At 49.4% G+C, this 21701-nt stretch overlaps 1 protein-coding gene across 2 annotated transcripts in view; it reads left to right on the top strand.

Annotated features, from left to right (window-relative positions):
• Positions 1–21701, top strand: part of MYLK (myosin light chain kinase) — a 279682-nt gene that overhangs the window by 200134 nt on the left and 57847 nt on the right. For both annotated transcript variants that reach the window (XM_055258971.2, XM_063630182.1), the window contains one exon: positions 8601–8687. In XM_055258971.2, the coding sequence (XP_055114946.2) occupies positions 8601–8687 (87 nt within the window). The remainder of the gene's footprint in view (positions 1–8600; positions 8688–21701) is intronic.

Here is a 21701-nt window from a genome sequence, read left to right as displayed (position 1 = left end):
TCCACTAATCTTGATGACCATCATTATTTATCCCTAATTCCTTCAAATGCAGAGTTAGGCCTCCAGCTGCAAATTGGGAGCTGGGTCTTGGAAGAAGAGCTAGAAAAGTGATAGGAGGGAGCCCAGCTGAGATAATAGGACTGACTATCAGTCCATTGGGTTTGGTTTTGTTGACAGAAAGGATAAGGGCAGCCTCGTCCCCCTGCTCTTCTTTCCCTGTTGCTATACTTGCAGATATATTAGCATCCTGTATGCCGGGTGGGCATTTACCCAGATTTAGCTTTATTTTTTCATCAAGAGCCTCTCTTGGAAAGTAGTAAAGGACTGTGGTCGCCTTGACAGCTCCCCTGTCGCCTTTGTATCGTCTGGTGCTCCACTCCACTGGCTAGGCTAGGTCTCCTGCCCTCATTCTGTCCCCTCATCCCCTCAGCTCTCCCTACTCCCCAAGGCATCATAATTGACTTGGGGATCCCAATGAGTTTGTGCATCCCCTGAAATTACAGGCAAAATGTTGCATTATGTGGGTTGGAGCATCTTTCTGAAGAGAGGGGTCCATAGTTCTTAGTCGAATTCTCAGAAGGAGTCATGAATCAGAATACATTGAAGAACTACTTACCCTAAGCAGCAACAATGACTGAATTTTCAAGCCCAGCCATTGTATGGGCTCTTCCAGCCTGTCTCCAGCTGCAACTGCCCACCCGACCTCTGCATAGAACCAGGCCTTCATCCCTCTTATAGGGCAATGAGGTCCATCTCCACTAGGCAATGGGACTACAGCTGGTGCTGACTTCAGACTGCCTTCCCCAGTCACTCAGCAGGGCTGGCCTGGCCCCTGAAAGTCGCTATCATTCACTCATCCTGTGCCAAACACCATCGAGACCATACATCTGAGGCCAACATATCTTTCAAAATCTCATAAAAATGAGGCAAATGGGGCTCATTGGCTGGTCTGCATTACTCACACTACTGATTCCCTCATATCATAAAGGATGTAACCTTTATAACACAGCACAGCTGGCTATTTTAATCATGTGTTTGGGTCTTTTTCCTAAGAAAAAGGGTGTTTATGTACTTTCTTGATTATGGTCATATCACCCTTCCTTCTGAACCCAGCAGAAGACAAGGGTTAACTTGTGCCACATAGAAGGGAGCTAAAACCTAGAGTAAATGTGGACTTGCCCAAAAACTCACCCAGGAGGAGAACAAGCTGACCTTCAATGCCTGCCCTGGCCAGAGACTGTTGTGCACTTTGCATTTTCAGTCTATGCAACAGTTGGGCAGGGTGTCTTTCTCAGTGAGCAAACAGGCTCACCAAGGGTCAGCTGCCTTCCAGGCCCCACAGACGGTAGGCGTAGATCTGGTGTTGGGGCTCCACCCTGCACAGTGAATTACAACATGAAATATCCTGGCAGGACTCAGTGGTCTAGCTTGGAAACCTGCTCCTTTCCACAGCCTGACGCAGCTTCCCTGGGCAGTGAATTACCATGGCGGCGCCCACTCCCAGAGTGATCCAGACCTCCCTGAGTAACATCCCTCCCTGCGGGTAGGTCCTTCTGCACATGGACTCAGTAACCCCTTTCCTCTCATTCCGACCCAGATGACCAGTGAGGAAACTAAGTCCTTCCTAGGCCAGAATCCCATGAGAGGAGTCAAAAAACACCTTAGCCCCTCACTGGCTCATCCAGTTATTCTCAACTCAGGCCTCCTGTCCCCACCCACCCTGGCCAGGGCATCCAGCTTTTGGTACCAGTGAGACCAGGGCTTTGTGACCACAGAGGTTCATGCATGATTGTGATAGGAAGGGACACTCTAGTGGGTACTCATGCCATCACTCAGTCATTTAACTAATATCTGAGTGCCCGCTCTGTGCCAGGCACTGCCGTAGGAACTGGTTTTAAAACAGTAAATGAAGTAGGAAAAGTTCCAGCTTTCGGGACTTTTCTAGTGGGAAAGAGGCAGTAATGCAGGTGAACAGCTGTGCCATATCCTCAGGTAATGTCACCAGCTATGAAGAAAGCAAAGCAGGGTAATGGGGGAGGGAATACCATTTTTGGAAGAGGTGGTCACAGGCCCCTCTGAGGAAGGAACATTTGAACAGAGACTGAAGGAAGCAGGGAAGGAAGAGGGACAAGGTGACAACAAGAGCATAGCCCTGAGCTGAGGACACTGTGCTTAAGGCGTTTCAGGAGGCAGGAAGCCAGGGTGGTGGAGCCATGAGCAAGGGGCAGGATGGTAGGAAGTGAGGTTGAGGAGAACTGTGGACCAGATCCAGGCAGTGTTGGCTATGATTAAAAAATTGAGATTTTATTCTAAGTGTGATAGGCCAACACTGGACATTTATGAAGGATCACTCATGTCCATGTGATGACCAGACCCAGGATGAGTCAGAGGGAAAGCAGGGAGCACAATGGGGGGTTGCCACAATAGGGACAGGAAGTGATCAGATTCATAACCTCTTTGGCTGTAGAGCTGATAGGAGTTGCTGATGAGCTGGGTATGGAGAGAGAGAGAGAGAGAAGTCAAAGATGACTCTTAGTTTTCATGGTGGAGTGAAGATCAATGGTGGGGCTGGGGGGCACGATCAAGAGTTTAGTGCATGTGAAGTTTAAGATGCCCATTTGACCTCTCAAGCGGTCCTGTCACATAGGCAGGTGTTTAGGTGAACCTGGAGTTGAGGGGGAGGTCAGGGTTGGAGGTGGGATACAGGGAGCCATCCACACACAGAGGCCATTCACTGCCCTGGGTTTGAATGAGGTCCCTGGAGAGTACAGAGGTGGAGATAAGAAGAGGGAGAGAGAGAGAGGCAGGGGCAGGATAGGGGCCTGCGAAGAAGGCTAAGAAGGAAGTACTCCAGTGAGATGGGAAGAAACCCAGGAGATGGGGGTGTCCCAGAAACCAAATGCTGAGAACTTCAAAAAGGAAGGAATGATCGAGATTAATGTGCCAGGCCAGGTGTGGTGGCTCACGCTTGTAATACCAACACTTTGAGAAGCAGGTGAATTGCTTGAGCCAGGAGTTCAATGCCATCCTGGGCTACATGGCGAAACCCTGTCTCTGCAAAAAATACAAAAGTTGGCTGGATGCTGTGGGGCATGCCTGTAGTCCCAGCTACTCAGGAGGATGAGCCAGGAGGACAGCTTGAGCATGGGAGGTTGAGGCTACAGTGAGCCAAGATGCACCACTGCACTCCAGCCTGGGGGACAGAGGGAGACCCTGTCAAAAAAAAAAAAAAGAAGAAGAAGAAAGGAAGAAAAGGAAGAAAAAGGAAGGAAGGAAGAAAGGAAAGAAGGAAGGAAGGAAGGAAAGAAGGAAGGAAGGAAGGAAGGAAGGAAGGAAGGAAGGAAGGAAGGAAGGAAGGTAGGTCAGGTGCTGCTGCCAAATAAAGATGAGCCTGAGCATTGGCTATTGGGTTTGGCAACACTGAGGTCATTGGTGACCTTGCAGAGGGCCTCAGGGGAGTGATAGTAACAACAGCCTCATCTCAGGCATACAGAGACTGAGTCACCTGCTCAAGGTCACCATAACTAGCAGAGTGGGAAGTTAAACCCAAGCCTTGGTTCCTAACCACTGTGGTCCACTGTTACCTTGGCCCCTAGGCACTTCTGATTATTGCTGAGCTGATTTTGACCCACCCCTCCCTTCTTGGCCTTGGCCCTGCCGTATTACTATGTCTGCTCCCACTCCCACATTTATTCTTTTTTTTTTTTGAGACAGAGTTTTGCTCTTTTTGCCTGGGCTGGAGTGCAGTGGTGTGATCTCGGCTCACTGCAACCTCCGTCTCCTGGATTCAAGCCATTCTGCTGCCTCAGCCTCCCAAGTAGCTGAGATTACAGGCACCCGCCACCACGCCTGGCTAATTTTTGTATTTTTAGTAGAGAAGAGGTTTCACCATGTTGGCCAGTCTGGTCTCAAACCCCTGACCTCAGGTGATCCACCCGCCTCAGCCTCCCAAAGTGCTGGGATTACAGGCGTGAGCTACTGCGCCTGGCCCACATTTATTCTTTAAATCATCACAGACAACCAACGGGCATTATGTGGAACTAAATAAAATTGCTGTTTTTGTAGGTCAAAAACACTTCAATACTGGCGAATGGTATATAGTTCAACCTGATCTGAGCATACAAAGCACTTAGCACCATGCATACATGGAGTCAATACCCAGTAAATGTCAGCCATCACCTTACAACTTGGCCATACCTCCCTCACCCTTCTATTGAGGTGGTGTTATTTTGTGAGGAAGCTCAGACTCAGAAAAGTTCAGGAACTTGCCCAGGGACTCACAGTTCCTAAGCAGCAGAGCCAGAAAGGAGCGCAAGCATCCTGATCTCTCTTCCGTACTACACTAGCACACTGCTTGCACTCAGAGAGAGAGGCCAGCAAGGAGGGATGAGCCAACCCAGGGAGAGGCTGGAGCCCAGCCCCTCTGCCCTGCCCCATTGGGGGCCCCTAGAAGCTGGACCCCTCCCAGAAGCTTCCCAAGACTTCACACCCCCTGCGTGGGGTCAGAGTTCAGGGAACCAGCCTCCTGGGGGAGATAAAAAAAAATGCTGCCCAGAGAGCTTGAGTCCAGAGCCCAGGAGTGGAAGGGGTGAGGCATTGTCCATATAAGAACACATTTTCCTCTCAATGTAGAGGCCCCCCACTTCCTCACACCTCCATCTTCCTCCCCCACACTTCTTTGGGGACGCAAGGAAAGGACTTCAGCTTTGGGGGCCTAGATCTAGAAATGGAGTTTAATTTCATCACAAAATGATTAAAATAGAAAATACAAGCTGCTCTTAAACTTATATTACTATTATTTTTATCCCCTGGGCAGCCATGTGAGCACAAAGCTGGTTTTGATTAGGCACATGGCCCTTCAAGCCCACTCCTTGCTGCAGTTCGCATGGAGGTCTGCTGGCTCCACATCCCTGGCAGGGTCCCGTGGTGCATGCACGGCCCCACCGTGCTAACACTTTAAGTGGAGCACGGCCACCCCCTGGGGCTCCGAGTCTGGGGTGTGCCTAATTTGAAAGGGGGACTTGAGCCCCTTTCCTCATGGCCTGATGGAAAGATAAAGTGCTACAGGAACTTCTAAAAGTAAGACTCAAAGCACATTACAGGGTAGTGTACTGACACGTCCAGTGAAAACCCAGCACCCTAGGGCCGAGGACAGAGGCACAGGCAGATGGGCAGGGCAGGGAGGGTTTTCTGAAGGTGGAAAATTTTAAAGCTGATTCAGAAGGAGGTAAGGGAATGTGGCTATCAAGAGGAATTAATTCATAAGTAAGTGATCATTTTCATTTTCTTTTTTTTTTTTTTTTTCATTTTTTGGAGACAGGGTCTCACTCTGTCATCATGCTGGAGTGCAGTGGCACAATCACTGCAGCAGCACGATCACTGCAGCCTCAAGCTCTGTGGGCTCAGGTGATCCTCCCACCTCAGCCTCCAAAGCAGCTGGGACTACAAGCACATGCCACAGTGCCCAGCTAATTTTTGTAAATTTTGTAGAGACAGGGTTTCACCATGTTGCCCAGGCTGGTCTTGAACTTCTGGGTCCAAGTGATCCGACTGCCTTGGCCTCCCAAAGTCTTGGGATTACAGGTGTGAGCCATCATGCCAGGCTGATAAACGATCATTTCCTGCTTTCCAAAACACTGCTGCATGTGTTCTCTCCTTTGGGCTTCGAAACACCATGAGGTAGAGAAAATAAGTGATTCCCTTGTACAGATGTGGAAACAGAGACATGGGACAGTTTAAATTATTTGCCCAAGTTCCCAAGATTGCTGATGACAAAGCCAAAGCTAGAGCTGTCCTCTCTTGGCTTCTACTGTGGTGATGCTTGGAAGTAAAGCCCAACACAACCCCATGAGGACAAAAGGAGTCTCAGTACCTGCGTCCTTTCAGGAGCCCAGGAAAACTGGGCCTCTTATACTTTGCTTTCTTGTGCCTCAGCTTACTCCTCAGTTAAAAAAGCAAACCTGATCCTTCTTCTTCTCCCTCCTGTATGCTCCAAGACTCACCAGGAGAATGAGTGCTGAAGCCAAGGAGTGCAGAACTGCATACATACTCTGCCCTGTACTCCTCTTCCTTAAGAAGGGCCGGGCACGGTGGCTCACGCCAGTAATCCCAGCACTTTGGGAGGCCGAAGGAGGCAGATCACCTGAGGCCAGGAGTTCAAGACCAGCCTGGCCAACATGGCGAAAACCCATCTCTACTGAAAATATGAAAAATTAGTCGGGTGTGTACTCAGGAGGCTACTCAGGAGGCTGAGGCACGAGAATCACTTGAACCCGGGAGGCAGAGGTTGCAGTGAGCCAAGATCATGTCACTGTACTCCAGCCTGGGTGACAGAGTGAGATTCCATTTCAAAAAAAAACAAGGGGCCAAACAAACAAAACAATTACTGGGTACACCTTCTTTACATTGTCCTTGGTAAGTGTTGCAAATGCTGGCCTTCAAGGAAGGGAAGAAAGGAGAGGCCGGACAAGGAAAGCTTAGACTGACTCCATGCCCCTGCTTTATGGCACCCTCATCCCCAAATATTAAGGGGAGGCACTGCCAGGTTTTTCTGCCTCTTGGAATGTCCTGGAGCCATTCCCTGTGCACTCCCTGTGCTTGAGGACAGATGAGGAGTTTTCTGTTGGCCAAATGTCAGTCATCCATGGAGCTTCTGGGTCATATCGTGCCCAGACCCCAACCCAGACCAATGAAACCAGGACCTGTGGGGTGTGCTACACTGGCACAGGTGCTTCTAACATACAACTGAGGCTGAGATCCACCGAGGCTGACAAATAACTATGTCCAGAGGATTTTCTGTAGCTGAGAATGACCACGATCCTTGGGGAAAATGTCCAGTGTAAGAAAATGAAATCATCCCTGCCCCATGGCTTTCTGTTTCTCTGTGTCCCCATGGAACTGGCGTGCTGGGTTACAGGCAGCAGCCTCCTGAGGAGGTTGAGAGTGTCCACTCCAGATAGCAGGGACCCCTGATGTGCCATCTGGGCCTCCTTTGCTCGTATGGAAGGTGGCAGGAGTCCAGCTTGCAGTGGGGAGTGGAGGCAAGGGAGTGTTTTGGTGTCAAGTGCTACTTGAAAGGGTTGCTTTGGCTGTCTGCTCCCACCCACACCCCATCACGTACTACTAGGTAGTCCTACTTAAGGCCCACAATGGTGCATGCAGGGCTTTCGGCTGTCTTTGGTGGGGGATTGCCCCCACAGCCCCCGGAGGCCTGTCTGCTTCTGAGCTGCCATGAGCCTGCAATACCCACACAGGGCCTCCTCCCTGGATTACCCATAACAGAGAGGAGGCAGGCGCTAGGTTGGGAAGGAAGCCTATCAGGGTGATAATGAGCAGAGGGACTCATGCAGGCAGATCCATGTTCTGGAGAAGGCGAGGGGCCTAAATGCCTCCCAGAAGAAGAAATGCATCCAGAGGCAGCTCAGAGTCCACTTGCTGGGAGAAAGATGTCCCCAGCCCCCAGTTCTGCTCCCTGTGCCCACCCCTCAGAGCCCCAGGAGCCCAGTCTAGGCAAGATCAGCCTGACTGCCAGTCCTGGAGGCGGACCATGAGAGGGCTCTTCCTCCCCAGCCAAGCCTCAGGAATGTGGTGGAGCCTCTGCTGGAAAGTCCCCCCCACCCACTCCCCACCCCCACTGAGCTTCCTTTCCTCAGTAGCAGGAAAAGGATGCCGAGGGAGGGGGCTCCAAGGGGGAGACTCTCTCAGCGCCATCCCCAAAGAGTGCTCCTTGTGGGGAAAGGAAGGCCAGTGAAAGTGCTGGGGCCCAGTGATAGGCACTCAACCAGCTCCTCCTTATCCCAGTTCCTGGATGGTTTCCCCACAGTGTCCTGGGGGCCAGCGAGGGCCTTTCCACTCAGCCCAGCCCAGCCAAGTGATGTTGCCCTGCTTGCCCTCCATGAGGGAGGGTTTCCTCTGGCAGGGGGAGGGTGGAGCAGAGCCTGAGGGCAGGCACCGCCCGGCATCTTTAGGTCCGCCCAGCAGGCAGCTGTGCCCAGCTTCACTGGGCCTGTTGGGGGAGGCCTGGCAGAAGCCCCACAGTGGGGCCTAAACCCCATCTCAGAGGTGGGAGCCATGCTGGCTGCATGCTCAGAGGCCTCTGTTTGGTTTGTCACTGCAAAGTTTGGTCTGCAGAAGAAAGAGAAATCAGAGGCTGTGCGCCACCTCTAGTCCATGAGCCCAAGGGCAGGGACCCTGTCCCCTCCTACCCTTGTTGGAGAGGAGACCCAGGATGTCTAGCATGAGGGAGACAAGGCCTGATGGAGGAGAAAGCCAGGGGAGGTGAACAAGGGGTGACTCTGCCAGCAATGGCATTCCAGGGGAGCATCCCAAGCTCCCAGGGAAGCCTGTGCGCTCATCTTGCCAAGGTGACGGTGCTGTCCCCACTGGATTAATCAGGCCCAGGGTAGTGGACGGTCCTTCTTTGATGCTGTCATGGAGGGTGAAAGAGGTTGCCTGGACGCAGGCACTGTTCTGCCCAGTGGGCACAAAGGGCCCTCAGAGTTGGGGGAGGAGTTTGGTTGAGGTGGGATTTTGACCAAGAGACCCCCTCTGCTCATTTCCTCAGCAGCTGCTAATGTTTATTGTTACCTGTTTCGTTCCAGATGCTCCGGCCAGTGAGAACACCAAGGCCCCAGAGATGAAATCCCGGAGGCCCAAGAGCTCTCTTCCTCCCGTGCTAGGAACTGAGAGTGAGTACTCGCCCAGCTTCACCAGGCAGAGGCAGGGGCAGGCACCGCAGGGACTGAGGGCAGCCTCAGAGCCCCCACTTCCTGGTCACTCACTCTTGCCTGAATTCCTGAAAGTCTGATGTCTGCCCACACCCCGAAGTGCCCAGTGAACTCCCAGTAACAGAGCCAGTGGCCTTTTCTCACCCCATCCCAGTGCTCTTCCCAGCCTGTCTCCAGCCTGGGTGGTGTTGCACATCTTGTTTGAGCTCCTGTCCACCTCCCTCACCCAACCTCCTTCATGCCCTTTCACTTCCCACCAAGGCTCTAGGAGAGCTCCTCCTAATTTCTCCCCAGCTGACCCTGCCCTCCCAGGGGCTCTTTCTGGATTGTAACTCTGATCTCATCACTCCTGGTTGAAATATGTAGTGGCCCCCAGAGCCTGCAAAACCCACAAGCAAAGCTCCACATGTTAATGCCCAGGACATACCTAGCTCACATGTGCACACGTGGTCCCACATGTGGCCTGCTCCCTGCCTGTCTTTCCCGGTGCTGCCCCCAGCTCCTTTACTTCTATTTTATACTCAGGCCAAACTGAGCTCTTCACTGCGCACTACACAGCCCCCAAGTTCCTTCCTTCATGCCTTCTCTGGCACCTCTCTCCATGAGACACCTTTCTGCCAAACTCCTCTGAAAAGTCCCTCATCCCTGAGTTCTTCCTCACCTCAGCTCCCACAGTGTCAGCACCTGGCTCCTCCACTACCTCCTTCCCAATGTCACGGAGGTGTGTCTGGGTCTCATCCTCCCTCCTCCATTGTACAGGGTCTGTTCAAGTGATTACCTTTCAGAATGACACATGCTGCGCCTTGCTCATGGAAGGCCCTTCCCAGTTTCTCTTAGAATCGAATCGCAGTGTGGTAGAAAAAGCCAAGAGAGAAAGGAGCCTCTCCATGACCATAGGCAGCTACCTCCCTCTTTTTGGATCTCAGCTTCTCCATAGCCCACACATCCATTAGGCACCATGCGTAGGGTCCACAGTGCTTTTACAGGCCTGCCAAATGCTGTAATATCTTATAAAATTAGAAGAAAAAAGTGAACTTTTAAGTCAAAGACAATGTTTTAATTCACAATATGAATATATTCATCTTTATACCCATGCAGTTATAAAGTGTAATTTACATAATTCAAATATAATACTTGATATATAATTAAATCTATTAAATTAATGTACTTTTTTACATTAAATCTATGTCCTTTTTTTTGGTGGAGGAGGGGGCTATAAAGGCAGAAGTGCTTCAAAAGTCACAATGTCACCCTGGCTTCCCTTATAATTTTTAATCTAACTTTGACAGCAGAACTATCCTTTGAAACCTACAATTTCAACAGAGGGTGCAAAGTTGCTTGAACATCCCCAGCACATGCTGTGTTTTTTTTTTTGTTTGTTTTTTTTTTTTTTTTTTTTTTTTTTTGAGACGGAGTCTCGCTCTGTCGCCCAGGCTGGAGTGCAGTGGCGCAATCTCGGCCCACTGCAAGCTCTGCCTCCCAGGTTCATGCCATTCTCCTGCCTCAGCCTCTCCAAGTAGCTGTGACTACAGGCGCCCGCCACCACACCCGGCTAATTTTTTTGTATTTTTAGTAGAGACGGGGTTTCACCCTAGTCTCGATCTCCTGACCTCGTGATCCGCCCGCCTCCGCCTCCCAAAGTGCTGGGATTACAAGCGTGAGCTACCGTGCCGGGCCCATGCTGTGTTTTAAAACAAACAAACAAAAAACAAGATAAGCTCCTAATTGCCCATACTGATAGAAGAAAGTAATTGAGCCTGATTAACTCAGACTACAATCTTTTTCCATTACAACGCAGTGTTTTGTGACTTTGTTTTATTCTTACCTTCCTAATGATGAACCTGGGTTCCTCGAACATACCGCAGCCAGGCTGTCGGGGGAACTCAGCCTTCAGTATGTTGGGGCAGAGAAATTGGAATTAATTTCTCATTGGTACTTAACCGAGGTAGATAGCCTGAGAATATCAAGCATGGACATTTAATAAGTTGTCGGAAATGCATACATAATACCAAGAAAAATCTAGTGAGAATGGGTTAATAATTTTATCTTCCAAAAATATTCTTTGGACCCGTGCTATACTTGGTATGGAAAACCGTGAGCAGAAGAGATAGAGAATGTAGGAAGGGCTCCAGGGGCTGTGAATTGGAGCTATGGCATGGCTGTCCCCCACTCCTGGGTGCAGAAGCTACAGTGCAGGTATTGATCTGGTGGGCAGCCTCCAGCCCTCAGCTCCAGCACACCCACTCCAGTGAGCCCCTGAGGAGGTGAGATGGGGTCAGAGCCGAGCTGTGGAGGAGGAAAACAAGCTTGAGACGATGAGCAGAGCAGGAGCTGGGCTCTCTGCCCTGAGAACAGAAGGCTGTGGAAACCCCATGCAAGTTGTCACTGTCCAAGTCTGGAGCAGCGGCTCACACCCCTGGCTGCATGTTATATTCACCTGGGGAGCTTTTAAACCCCTGCCGTGCAGGCTTCCCCTGCCCCCAGACCAATTACATCAGAATCTCAGGGGTGGGTGCCAGGCCTCAGTATTTGTTCAAGCTCCAGGTCACCCCAAGTGCAGTCAAGCTGGAAACCAGCTGTTCCAGGGAGAAAACTGGTGCCCACACTGTGGGTCTTGAGAAGCAGAAGGGGGTCTCCCCTGCTGCCTCTGTTAAGTGTGGAACCGCCTCAGGGACCCTCGCATCAACATCCTCAGAGTATCGTGTTGCCCAGAGAGCAGAACAAGGTACCCTGTGGTGGAGAGACTGGAAGCAGGGAATGAAGCTCAGTCCGAGTTAGTGGGGGAGAAGCAGACTGGTAGCAAGTGCTTCATCTCTGCAGAAAACACACATTCATGACTGGATTAACTCCAGTAGATGCCACTTGGATTTCAGTCTGTGTGCAGAGCCCCCATGTTGGAATTTCAGACATCTTGCCCCTGAAAGAATGGGAGTGTTTGTCTCCACACACTCCAAAGTCATGGCCGCTTTGTACCCCTTTGCTGGCCCACCCCCCAATCCCCGTCATTCCAAACCTGCTACCCCAACACTGAGAGCGGTGCTAGGCTGGCTCTAGCTGCCCTCCACCTGCTTGCACCCGTACACTCTTGTCCTTCAGAAGCCTGTACCCTGGGGGCCTGAGAGATGCCCTGGGATTTGTTTCTGGAGCCTCCTGAGAAGCTCCTGAGAAGGCAGCTGCCCAGAGATGGGAAGTGAAGGAGACGTCTTGTTTTTTTTGTTTTTGTTTTTGTTTCGAGATGGAGTCTCGCTCTGTCACCAGGCTGGAGTGCAGTGGCGCGATCTCGGCTCACTGCAACCTCCACCTCCTGGTTTCAAGTGATTCTCCTGCCTCAGCCTGCCGGGCAGCTGGGACTACAGGTGTGCACCACCACGCCCAGCTAATTTTTGTATTTTTAGTAGAGACGGGGTTTCGCCATGTGGGCCAGGATGGTCTCTATCTCTTGACCTCGTGACCCGCCCACCTCAGCCTCCCAACGTGCTGGGATTACAGGCGTGAGCCACCGCGCCCGGCCGGAGATGTCTTTTAGGTTTGCACCCTTTCTTTTCTCCCTTTGGAGGATAATTGTTAGTTTATTGATTATATACATTACATATGCACACATTCTTATTTAACCATTTTAAACAATATGGAAATATACTATATACATCATGAAAGTCCTCTTTCATCTACCAATTCTACTCACACCCCAAAAATACTCAGTGACTTTTTTCCATGCATTTTTATATACATGCACAAGTACATCAATTGGATTTTTGCCTCACAGAGATGGAATTGCACAGTCTGTACACCTCTGCAACTTGCCTTTTTTTCTTGGCTTTGCCATCCCCAGTCCCAGACACCTCTGATTCTATGAGTGATCTGGCTGTGTGTGTGTGTGTGTGTGTGTGTGTGTGTGTGTTCATCTGTGTCAAGGGCTGAGAAGTACCCAGTCTAAGAGGGAAATTCATCTTTCCTGAGGTGAGGCTGAGTGATTTTCTCATCAAACAGATAGTGACCAGGTCCCTCTTCTGCACACCTCCCTCCCTGCTGAGCACTGAGGAGCATGAGAGAAAAGCCACCCCAACCCAATCAAGGACGGGGTGAGAGAAAGTGGACAGAAGTACAAGTTAACCTGCCAGACACTGACTCACAAGTGCAGGAGGGAGGTGGGAGCAGCTTGGGAAGATTTCGGGATGAGGAAAACGGGGTCAGGTTAAGGAGAAGGAGAGGAATGTGGTTTATGTGGTTTGGCTGGAGAGAAAATGATAACATCAGTTGGGGAGAAGGCAGACAGGGAGGAGCCACACAGATGCTAGAGTGAAGATTGTGAGGGCACCTGTCTCAGGACAGCTGCAGGCTGAACAAAATCAGAGTCTACCGAGTGCCTGTGTACTGGGAGCACCTTAGGAGCTCCATCTATGTCACTTCAGCCGAGTCTCACTCAACTGCGCTATAAATAGCTGTTCCCATTTTAGGGATGAGCAAAACAGTGCCTCAGAGAACTAAACTGCTCTGTCCAGGGTCTCACAGCTAGTAAGATGTGGAACTGTGGTGCCAACCCTGACCTGCATTCTGGCCACTACACCCTGGCCTGGCCGCAGTCTCAGGATGTACTCTGTGCTGTCCACACGTGGCTGGGCAGTACGTCCCCTGGCTCATCAGGGGTGGCAGGAGGTGGGGACTAGCTGACAGGGCTGGCAGAGGTCTGGCCGCCACTAAAGCTGGGAGAAGGAGAGCTGCAGCCAACTTGCCTCCCTGGACCTTGAGACCTCTCAATGTTTGTTCGCTGTGTGCCTCTTGATGGGAATTTTTTATATCTATTTTGATATAATTTCAAATTTACAGAAACATTGCAACAATACTACAAGGGACTCTTGCATGCTCTTTATTTAGAGTCACCAATTGTTTACATTTTGTTTCACTGTTTTATCATTATATATATATGTATATATATATAAATATATATTCATTTATTTATTCATTTAGATAGAGATAGGTACCTACCATTTTAGGCCAAATTGGAGACATCATGCCCTTGACTTCTAACTATCCTGTTGTCCTAAGAACATAACTACAATGCAATTATTGAAATCAAAATCAAAGAGTAAATTTGACATTGAACCAATACCGTTGTCTAATTGATTCATAGCTACATTTATTGTCAATTGTTCTAATAATGTTCTTTATGGCTATCTTTTTCTCCTGTTGATGAATATTTAATAATAACACTCCTAAAACACTTCATCTACTCCTCCAGCCCAGAGTGGGTCCTCTCCTCCCTTTGGAGATGGAACAGGAAAGAAGTTCACAGGCCCAGGGGAGAAACACCCCACACTCTTCCACCTAAGCTGAGTAGGACATGGGGAGACAGAAATACTCCTGTTGGATTCCAGGTGCCAACTTACTATGATCAGTTCTGGGGCAACACTCAGGCACAAGACACAGCAAGAAAGCCAATGAGCTAGAAAGCAGGAGACGAAGGTCTTGGTTCTCCCAGTAGTTAAATATGTGGCCTTGGTCAAAGCCCTTCATTCCTCTGGACTTGGGCTTCCTTGCTAGTCAGATGGGGAGTTTCTCCAGCTGACCCCAGGCCTTTCCCAACTCTGACATCAGCATCAGCCCGTTGGATGGAAAGCTTTTGAGTGACACAGTTCAGTTGAGATTAATAACTCTCCTTCATATCATCTGAAGTGTGAAGGAGTCCAAAGCTACAGCAAATATAGTTTAGGTCACACAGCAGCAAAAGTGTCTTGAGGGAAAGAGGCCTTAAGCATACAGGTTTAGGGGTGTCCCAGCTGGAGGGGGCCCAAATGGCCAGGGGAGTTCTTGGGAATTTTTTGTGAGGGGAGACAAGCATGCTGGCTGTGTAAAGGAGGCATTGATGGGGCTTAAGAAGTGGCCTTAGGAAATGCACATGAGGTGATGCCAGTTTGATACCAGACTCTAGGAATTCCTCCTAGCAGTCTGTATAAGCTGATGGTCTTTCAGAAGAGACATAAATAGGCATCCATGTGGGGCTTTTACACCTTGAAGACAGAAACTGGGTCCTGTGCATCTCCAAAACTTCGGTAGCTGGTCCCTCAGTAGGTTTATAATAAATATTTGATTTTTCAAACCAGTTCATAAGTTCCCATGCTCCAAGGGTCCCTGCCTCCACTGTGGTTCTGTCACTGGGTATGATGCCAATGGAACATCCCTTTGCAGCCTATGCCTGGCCTTGGCCTGAGCTTCACCTCTGACATCAGTCACTTTGGAACATCCCAGATTATGAGACTGTCAGATATCTTTGCCTAGATCTCCCATATGTGTCTGCCTCTAAAATGGAAAGTTGTGTCAATTTGAAAGCATCTCTGGACATTAAAAACTGTCCATTTTCCATGCAAGATTTCCCCAGGATCAAATCTTTTTTTTTAAACATTCCTCTGCAGGTCATGGGGAATGTTCAATCCTGATGGGATTCAAAAGGCTGGAAGAGAGGTTGGGATTTGGCATCAAGACTTGCCTGACAGTGAAAGACGTGGGGCCCTGGGACAGAGGCTGGGCTATTTCCATGAATGTTTCTGAAAGCTAGCACCAAATCCCAGTTACTCCCAAAGTGTGGGTCTGGGAGGAGGAATAGTGCCTACCTGGCACACTCCCACCTACAGGTGTGTGACCCTATGACTTCCAACCACTACTCCTCCCAACTCTCCCAGTGTCTCCCATAAGCCAGTGAACTGGCCAGAGGGGGGACGTGGAGGGTACCCACCAAGCAATGCTGGCACCCCTGGCCCAGCACACCTCTTTCACAACCATCCTGACGCTCTGTGTCCTGGGGGTTTGGGAATGGATGTAATCAGAGGAGCAGTGTTTCTTTGGAATCTTCTTGTGTGACAGCCCTTGCTTTGAGGAAGGTGAGCAAGAAATTTGCCCAGAGATGTTAATTCTGAGAAAATGACCAATATTCCTCCACATATCTGTAAGGATGTACTGGATGAGGCCAGCTTGTGCAGTGGGGGAGTGGGTCAGGTCACCCAGGGCCAGTGTGGTAGGACTCAGCCTTCCATCCTCAGGTACCCCCACCTCCTCCCTGCTCTGATACAGCCTCATGGCGTGGGTGCTCACTCCATGCTCAACCCAGCCAGAGTCCTTTTCAGGAGCCTTTGGCAGAAAGTTCATGCTGATTTTGGGAATTGTGAAGGATTTGATGTCTATTTTTAACTACCTACCTAAAAAGGGAAATGTCCCCAGAGAGGCAGACATCCAGGGACCTCCCTGTACCCAAGGCTGGTAACGCTGGTTCCCTAATTCTCCTTTGCTTTCAATTATCTCAGACCTTTTGACTGTGAGACCCACCTTGAGGCTCTGCACCTATCTTGCAAATGTTCACTCTGGTCTCTCTGCCCTGCCGATGTTCCAGGTTTGAGAGCAAGGCATTCAGGTGCCTTCAGACCTGAGCATCTGGAAACTTCTGTGGGTTACTGACCTCCTTTTTTTTCCCCAGGACTAGGTTAGGGCTTGGGTCAGCTGGAACAGATTACCTGGACAATTAGGAGGCTGGCCTCCCCACCCCTGCTCCAGGTTTCCCAGGAGGCTTCCAGATCCAATGCTTTGATTCATGTTTTTATTGGGCTATTTCACTTCCTCTAATATCAATCTCCTATCTAGAGTGGAAGGCTCAGCGCCTGGCAGTTTTGATCCCAGAGGGGACAGCAGAGACATCCTTTTCACAGAAAGTTATATAAAAATCCAACTCCCAGGGCTATATTTCTCAGCATCAGTGCCCAGGGCTGGGGGAGAATGTTCCTTGGGAATTCCCAGGTTAACAGAAATCCTTGAGGCTTTCACTCATTCCTTTAATGGCCATTTATCAGGCATGTGCCAGATACTATGCTAGGCACTGCAGATACAGAAGGTAGATCCTATCCCTGTCCCCAGAAGCTTGCCACGGTGTGTCCATGCTGGGGACAGGTTTCTGAAATAGCAGTGCCTGATGGATGCTGTGATGGAGCTACCTCAGAGGGCCATGAACCCAGTGGGGCATTAGTGGTGCATGAGCTGGGACCTGCCCAAAGAATATGCAAGAGCCATCCAAGAGAAGAGGGCCCAGCATGTGCAAAGGAGTGAAGGCAAGAGCCTGGTGTTGCAGAAACTGAAAGACTTTCCATGTAGATTACAGAGCAGCACTTCCCAAAGGAAGGTGCAGAGACCAGCAGCAGTAGCAGCACCAGCATCTGGAAGCCAAGAATCTATATTTTTATTAAATTTTCCAGGCAATCATAATGTAGGCTAAATTTTGAGAACCACTGATATTGAGTATTGAGGTTGTGATGAAAGTTGTTCCCTCTTGGGAAAGCAAGCAAGAAAGTTGGGGATGAAAGCCAGGGACAGAGCTCAAAGACCTTGTAAGATGAGTTGAATTTGATCCAGAGTGGCAGTGAGCAGCCACTGAACAGGTTCGGGCAGTGAAGTGACATCATATTTGCATTTGAGAAAGATCACTTTGGCCACAGAGTGACAAATGTGATGGGGGACAGGGGACCAGAAGCCTAGGAGGTGATGCAGTTGGGACTACAATGCTGATGGTAGGAAGGTAGAAATTGGCAGACTGAGGAGGTAATTAGTTGGTGTAGACAACAGGCATTAGTCAGTGGATATGGGCAGGGAGGGGGCCTTGGGAGAAATGGGGACAGGGAGCAGGTTTGGGGAAAAGGTCTTGGATTTGGTTTTGCACATGTTGGGCTGGCAGTACGTGTTTGGCATCTCCCTGGGAGATGCTGGTCAGGCAGTTGGATGTATTGGTATGGGCTCAGGAGAGAGGTCTGGCTTCAGGGGAAATGGAGGCAAGAGAATAGGGGACGGAAAGAGGAGCTCAAAGGGCAGCGATGAGCACAGTACCCCGGGGCAGTGCTCTACCAGGAAGGATGTGCTGCCTGGGCTGACTGCCTAAAGGAGGTAGCTGAGCCCCTCCTCAGAGGAGCAGCCTGAGTAGGGCATGCTCTGCCCTCCCTGCCTGTCCCATGGCCAGCAGCCATCATGGAGTTTGCAAAGGTGGTTGGGTTTTATTTTCCTTCTAGGATGTTCCTCTCTGACTGGCTGGTACACAAAGTTTAGGGTGTCAGAGAAGAGGATGAGAGACAAAGGGCTGACAGGAATAATAAGATAATAAGAGTGACTCCAGAGGAGAGGAAACTACTTAGTGAGCCAAGGAGTACTGCGAGTTTAGGCATCTGGACCAGCAGAATGTCCCCTCTTCTGAGGACCTGGACTGGGGAGAAGAAGTACAGGTGCCACATGAGAGCTCTCAGGTTAGTGTAAGGCTGAACTGACCAACAGGGTACCACATAGCTGAAAGGGCCAAACTTGTCCCAAAGGACAGAGAAGTCCTCTGGGGATCTGTTTGTTTCAGAGAGGGGGGTAGTGGGGGAAGGGGCTGATGTTAGAACATGCACTGAGGCTGAGCATGGTGGCTCACAACTGTAATCCCAGCACTTTGGGAGGCCGAAGTGGGAGCTCACTTGAGCTCAGGAGTTTGAGACCAGTCTGTGCAACATAGAGAGTCTCTACAAAAAATTAGCTGAGTGGGTGCTGAGATGGGAGGATCACTTTAGCCCAGCAGGTTGAGGCTACAGTGAGCTGTGATCATGCCACTGTACTCATCCTGGGTGACACAGCAAGGCCTTGTGTCAAAAAAAAAAAAAGAAGAAAGAAAAAGAAAAAAAGAACATGCACTATATGCTATACTTTCTTTACAATGTAGCTTAACTCTTTACAACAAATTTTATTTATTCCATACCCTGGGTGGCAGGAGGCTCAGGTCCCATTTCCAGCTCCAGAACATCAGGTTTTATGAACCCAGCAAGTCACCAGACTTTTATGAGATGCCATCTCCTTTTTCATAAAATGGAAACATTATGATGCTCCCTGCTGTGTTCGATTAGGATAAGAGCCAAGTGAAATGCTCCCCCTGAGAAACCGGGTTTTAGAACCCAGTGCTTTCCCCTATAAGCCCAGCACACAATTAGTGGATTTCAGCAGATGATCGTATAAAATATGTATAGAATAGGATATAAAACATTGTTAACACTCAAAATTGTTTTTACTGATAGGAACCAAGCCAGTTTCAAATGCTAACCAATTCAAACAATGGTAGCTCCAAATTTACAGAACAAACATAAAAATTTGGCCTTCAATCCTATTTAACTATGACACTGAAAGATTAGTTAGGGCTTCTCTTCCAGTCAAATGGGTTTACCTAGAGCCACCAAGTATGGGGCAGGACTTTGGAGTCCCCTGATTTCATGCTGCGCTCCTAGCTCATCACCCCAGGGGTTGTCAACCTCCTTCTCACACCCTCTGGTGCCCACCCTACTGATGATGCCCATCCACAGCTATATTAGTCTTCTAGGGCTGACTTAACAAAGTACGGCAGACTGGGCGGCTTAACCACAGAAATGGATTCTCACAGCTCTGGAGGCTAGAAGTCCAAGATTGAGGTTTCTGCTTGAAAATGGCAGTCTTTCCCCTGTGTCCTCACATGGTCTTTTCTCTGTGTGTGCGTTTGTCTGGTCTCTCTCGCTCTCCTCCCTCCTTCTCCCTTCCTCCCTCTTTCTCTCTTGCTCCTTTCTCTCTCTCTCTCTCTCTCTCTCTCTCCCCCCCCCCTTCTTCCTAATCTCTTCTTATAAGGACACCAAATTGGACTATGGCCCACCCTAATGGCCTCGTTTTAATTTAATTACCTCTTTTAAGGCCCTATTTCTAAATATGGTCACATTCTGAGGTACCGCGGGTTAGGGCTTCAACATGTGAATTTGGGGAGACACAATTCAGCCCATGACAACAGCCCTACACGTAGCTCCTCTGAACAGATGGCCTCCTCTCTCCAGAGATCAGATCTGGGCTCCGGTAGAAGCCCTCCCTTCTTTCCTGGAGGGCTTCTCGCTTCCCAACAGTCCTGGACAAAGAGGGGCAGGGCCTCTGTGGCTCAGCCAGTCACAGGCATCCCATATCCCATCTGGTCTCCCCCACCAAAGGATTTGGCTCCCCACGCTCTTCACTCTAGTGTCTTCGAGCTCTCCCTCTCCACTGTGCCCTAACCGTTGCCTTCCACCTTGTCATCTTCTCTCTTCTCTCACCTCAGAAGAAACCTAAGCTTCATATTCCCTCTTGTTTCCTTGCTTCTGTTTGTCCTTTCACCTCCAGCATCCTTGACTATTTCACTCCCCACTGTTTGCTCAAGAATCTCCTCTGGGGTGACTTTGGACCATGCTGTCCCATGAAACCTGGCCTCTCCAGCATCACCATCTCTCACTCCATGCTGGGCACACCTGGTGCTCTTCCCAGCATCTGTCCTCCTCTACCCTTGCTTGTGGCGACGCTCCTTCTGCTCTCAGGGTCCTTCCACAGCCCTCTCCCGTGTCTCGGCTTCTTTACTGTGGACACACCTGGGATCAAACCCTGGCCTCCGCTCCTCTTTCATTGCATTCTCTTTCCCCAAAGAACTGACCCATCTTCAAGGTTTCCATTCTAATGGCTTCTTTAATTCTGGAATCTTTCACTTCCAGTCTCTACCAACCTCCCTCTGGAATTCTGATCCTGGGCTTCTAACCTACAAACAGATTGAAGCTGAAATATTAATCTTGTACTCCTAATTCTATATTTCTTCAATATGACTTTCCATGTGTATCTATGCAAGAAATCTCAAAATCATCTGTGTACCTCCTTCTTGTTTAGCCCGTTAAATTATTTTGACTTTCCTCTGCCTCTCATTTGCATCTTCTTTTCTGCATGGATCTTGATCAGTGCCTTCCAAGGTATGGCAATAGCCTCCTAATTGGATCTGTCCCCCAAGAGCTGGAAAGACCTATCAGGGACCTCTAGCCCAGCCTGACTACTGTTTGAGTGAGGACTCGCTGTTCAATCCGGACAAAAGCCTTAGCGCTTGAGCTTAGCATTTGAGGCCAGCACTGTCTAACAGAACTCTCTGTGATGAAAGAAATGTCTTATGTCAACACAATGTGATAGCTACTAACCACATAGGGCTATTGAGAGCTTGAAATGTGACTAGTGCAACCAAGGAACCAAATTTTCAATTTTCTTTCTTTTTTTTCTGAGATAAGGCCTCTCTCTGTCACCCAGGCTGGAGTGCAGTGGCAAAATCATAGCTACTGTAACCTCGAACTCTTGGGCTCAAGCAATCCCTCCCAAGTAACTGAGACTACAGGCAGGCACCACCATACCTGGCTGTTTTTATTATTTTTTACGGAGACAGGGTCTTGCCGTGTTGCCCAGGTTAGTCTCGAACTCCTGGCCTCAAGTGATCTTGCCACCTCTGCCTCCCAAAGCGCTGGGATTACAGGCTGAGCCACTATGCCTCACCTTAATTTTCTTTAATTCAGAGTGCCCACTATCCTCATACCACTGCTGTCCAATATCAGCCCTGTGCTCTGCCAGCCTCCACCAGACATCACCCTGATTCGCACCTCTGAGCCACTGTCTATTCCTGACCTGTGAGTTCTCCCGTTTCTCCAGTTCAGACCTTCCCTAGCCTTCAGGTGCATCTTACATCCTATCTTTTAGCCTTCTAACTAACCATCTCCTGCACCAACAGTGTTCTTTTTCCATTCAAACAGCCACATCACGTTGACTGAATAACACATCTTTTTTTTATAACTTTCTATTTAACTTTTATCTTGAAATAATTTGAGACTCACAGAAAAAATTGTAAAAATAGCATGAAAAATTATTGTATATACCCTTCATCTAGGTTCCTCAAAGGTTAACATTTTTACCATGTTTGCTTTTTTTTTTTTTTTTTTTTTTTTTTTTTTGAGATGGAGTCTCGCTGTGTCACCCAGGCTGGAGTGCGATGGCACAATCTCAGTTCATTGCAGCCTCTACCTCCCGGGTTCATGCAATTCTTCTGCCTCAGCCTCCTGAGTAGCTGGGATTACAGGCGCACACCACCACACCTGGCTAATTTTTGTATTTTTAGTAGAAATGGGTTTTTGCCATGTT

Source organism: Symphalangus syndactylus, chromosome 21, assembly GCF_028878055.3.
Source record: "Symphalangus syndactylus isolate Jambi chromosome 21, NHGRI_mSymSyn1-v2.1_pri, whole genome shotgun sequence".
Lineage (NCBI taxonomy): Eukaryota > Metazoa > Chordata > Mammalia > Primates > Hylobatidae > Symphalangus > Symphalangus syndactylus.
This window is presented reverse-complemented; position numbering and strand designations above follow the sequence as displayed.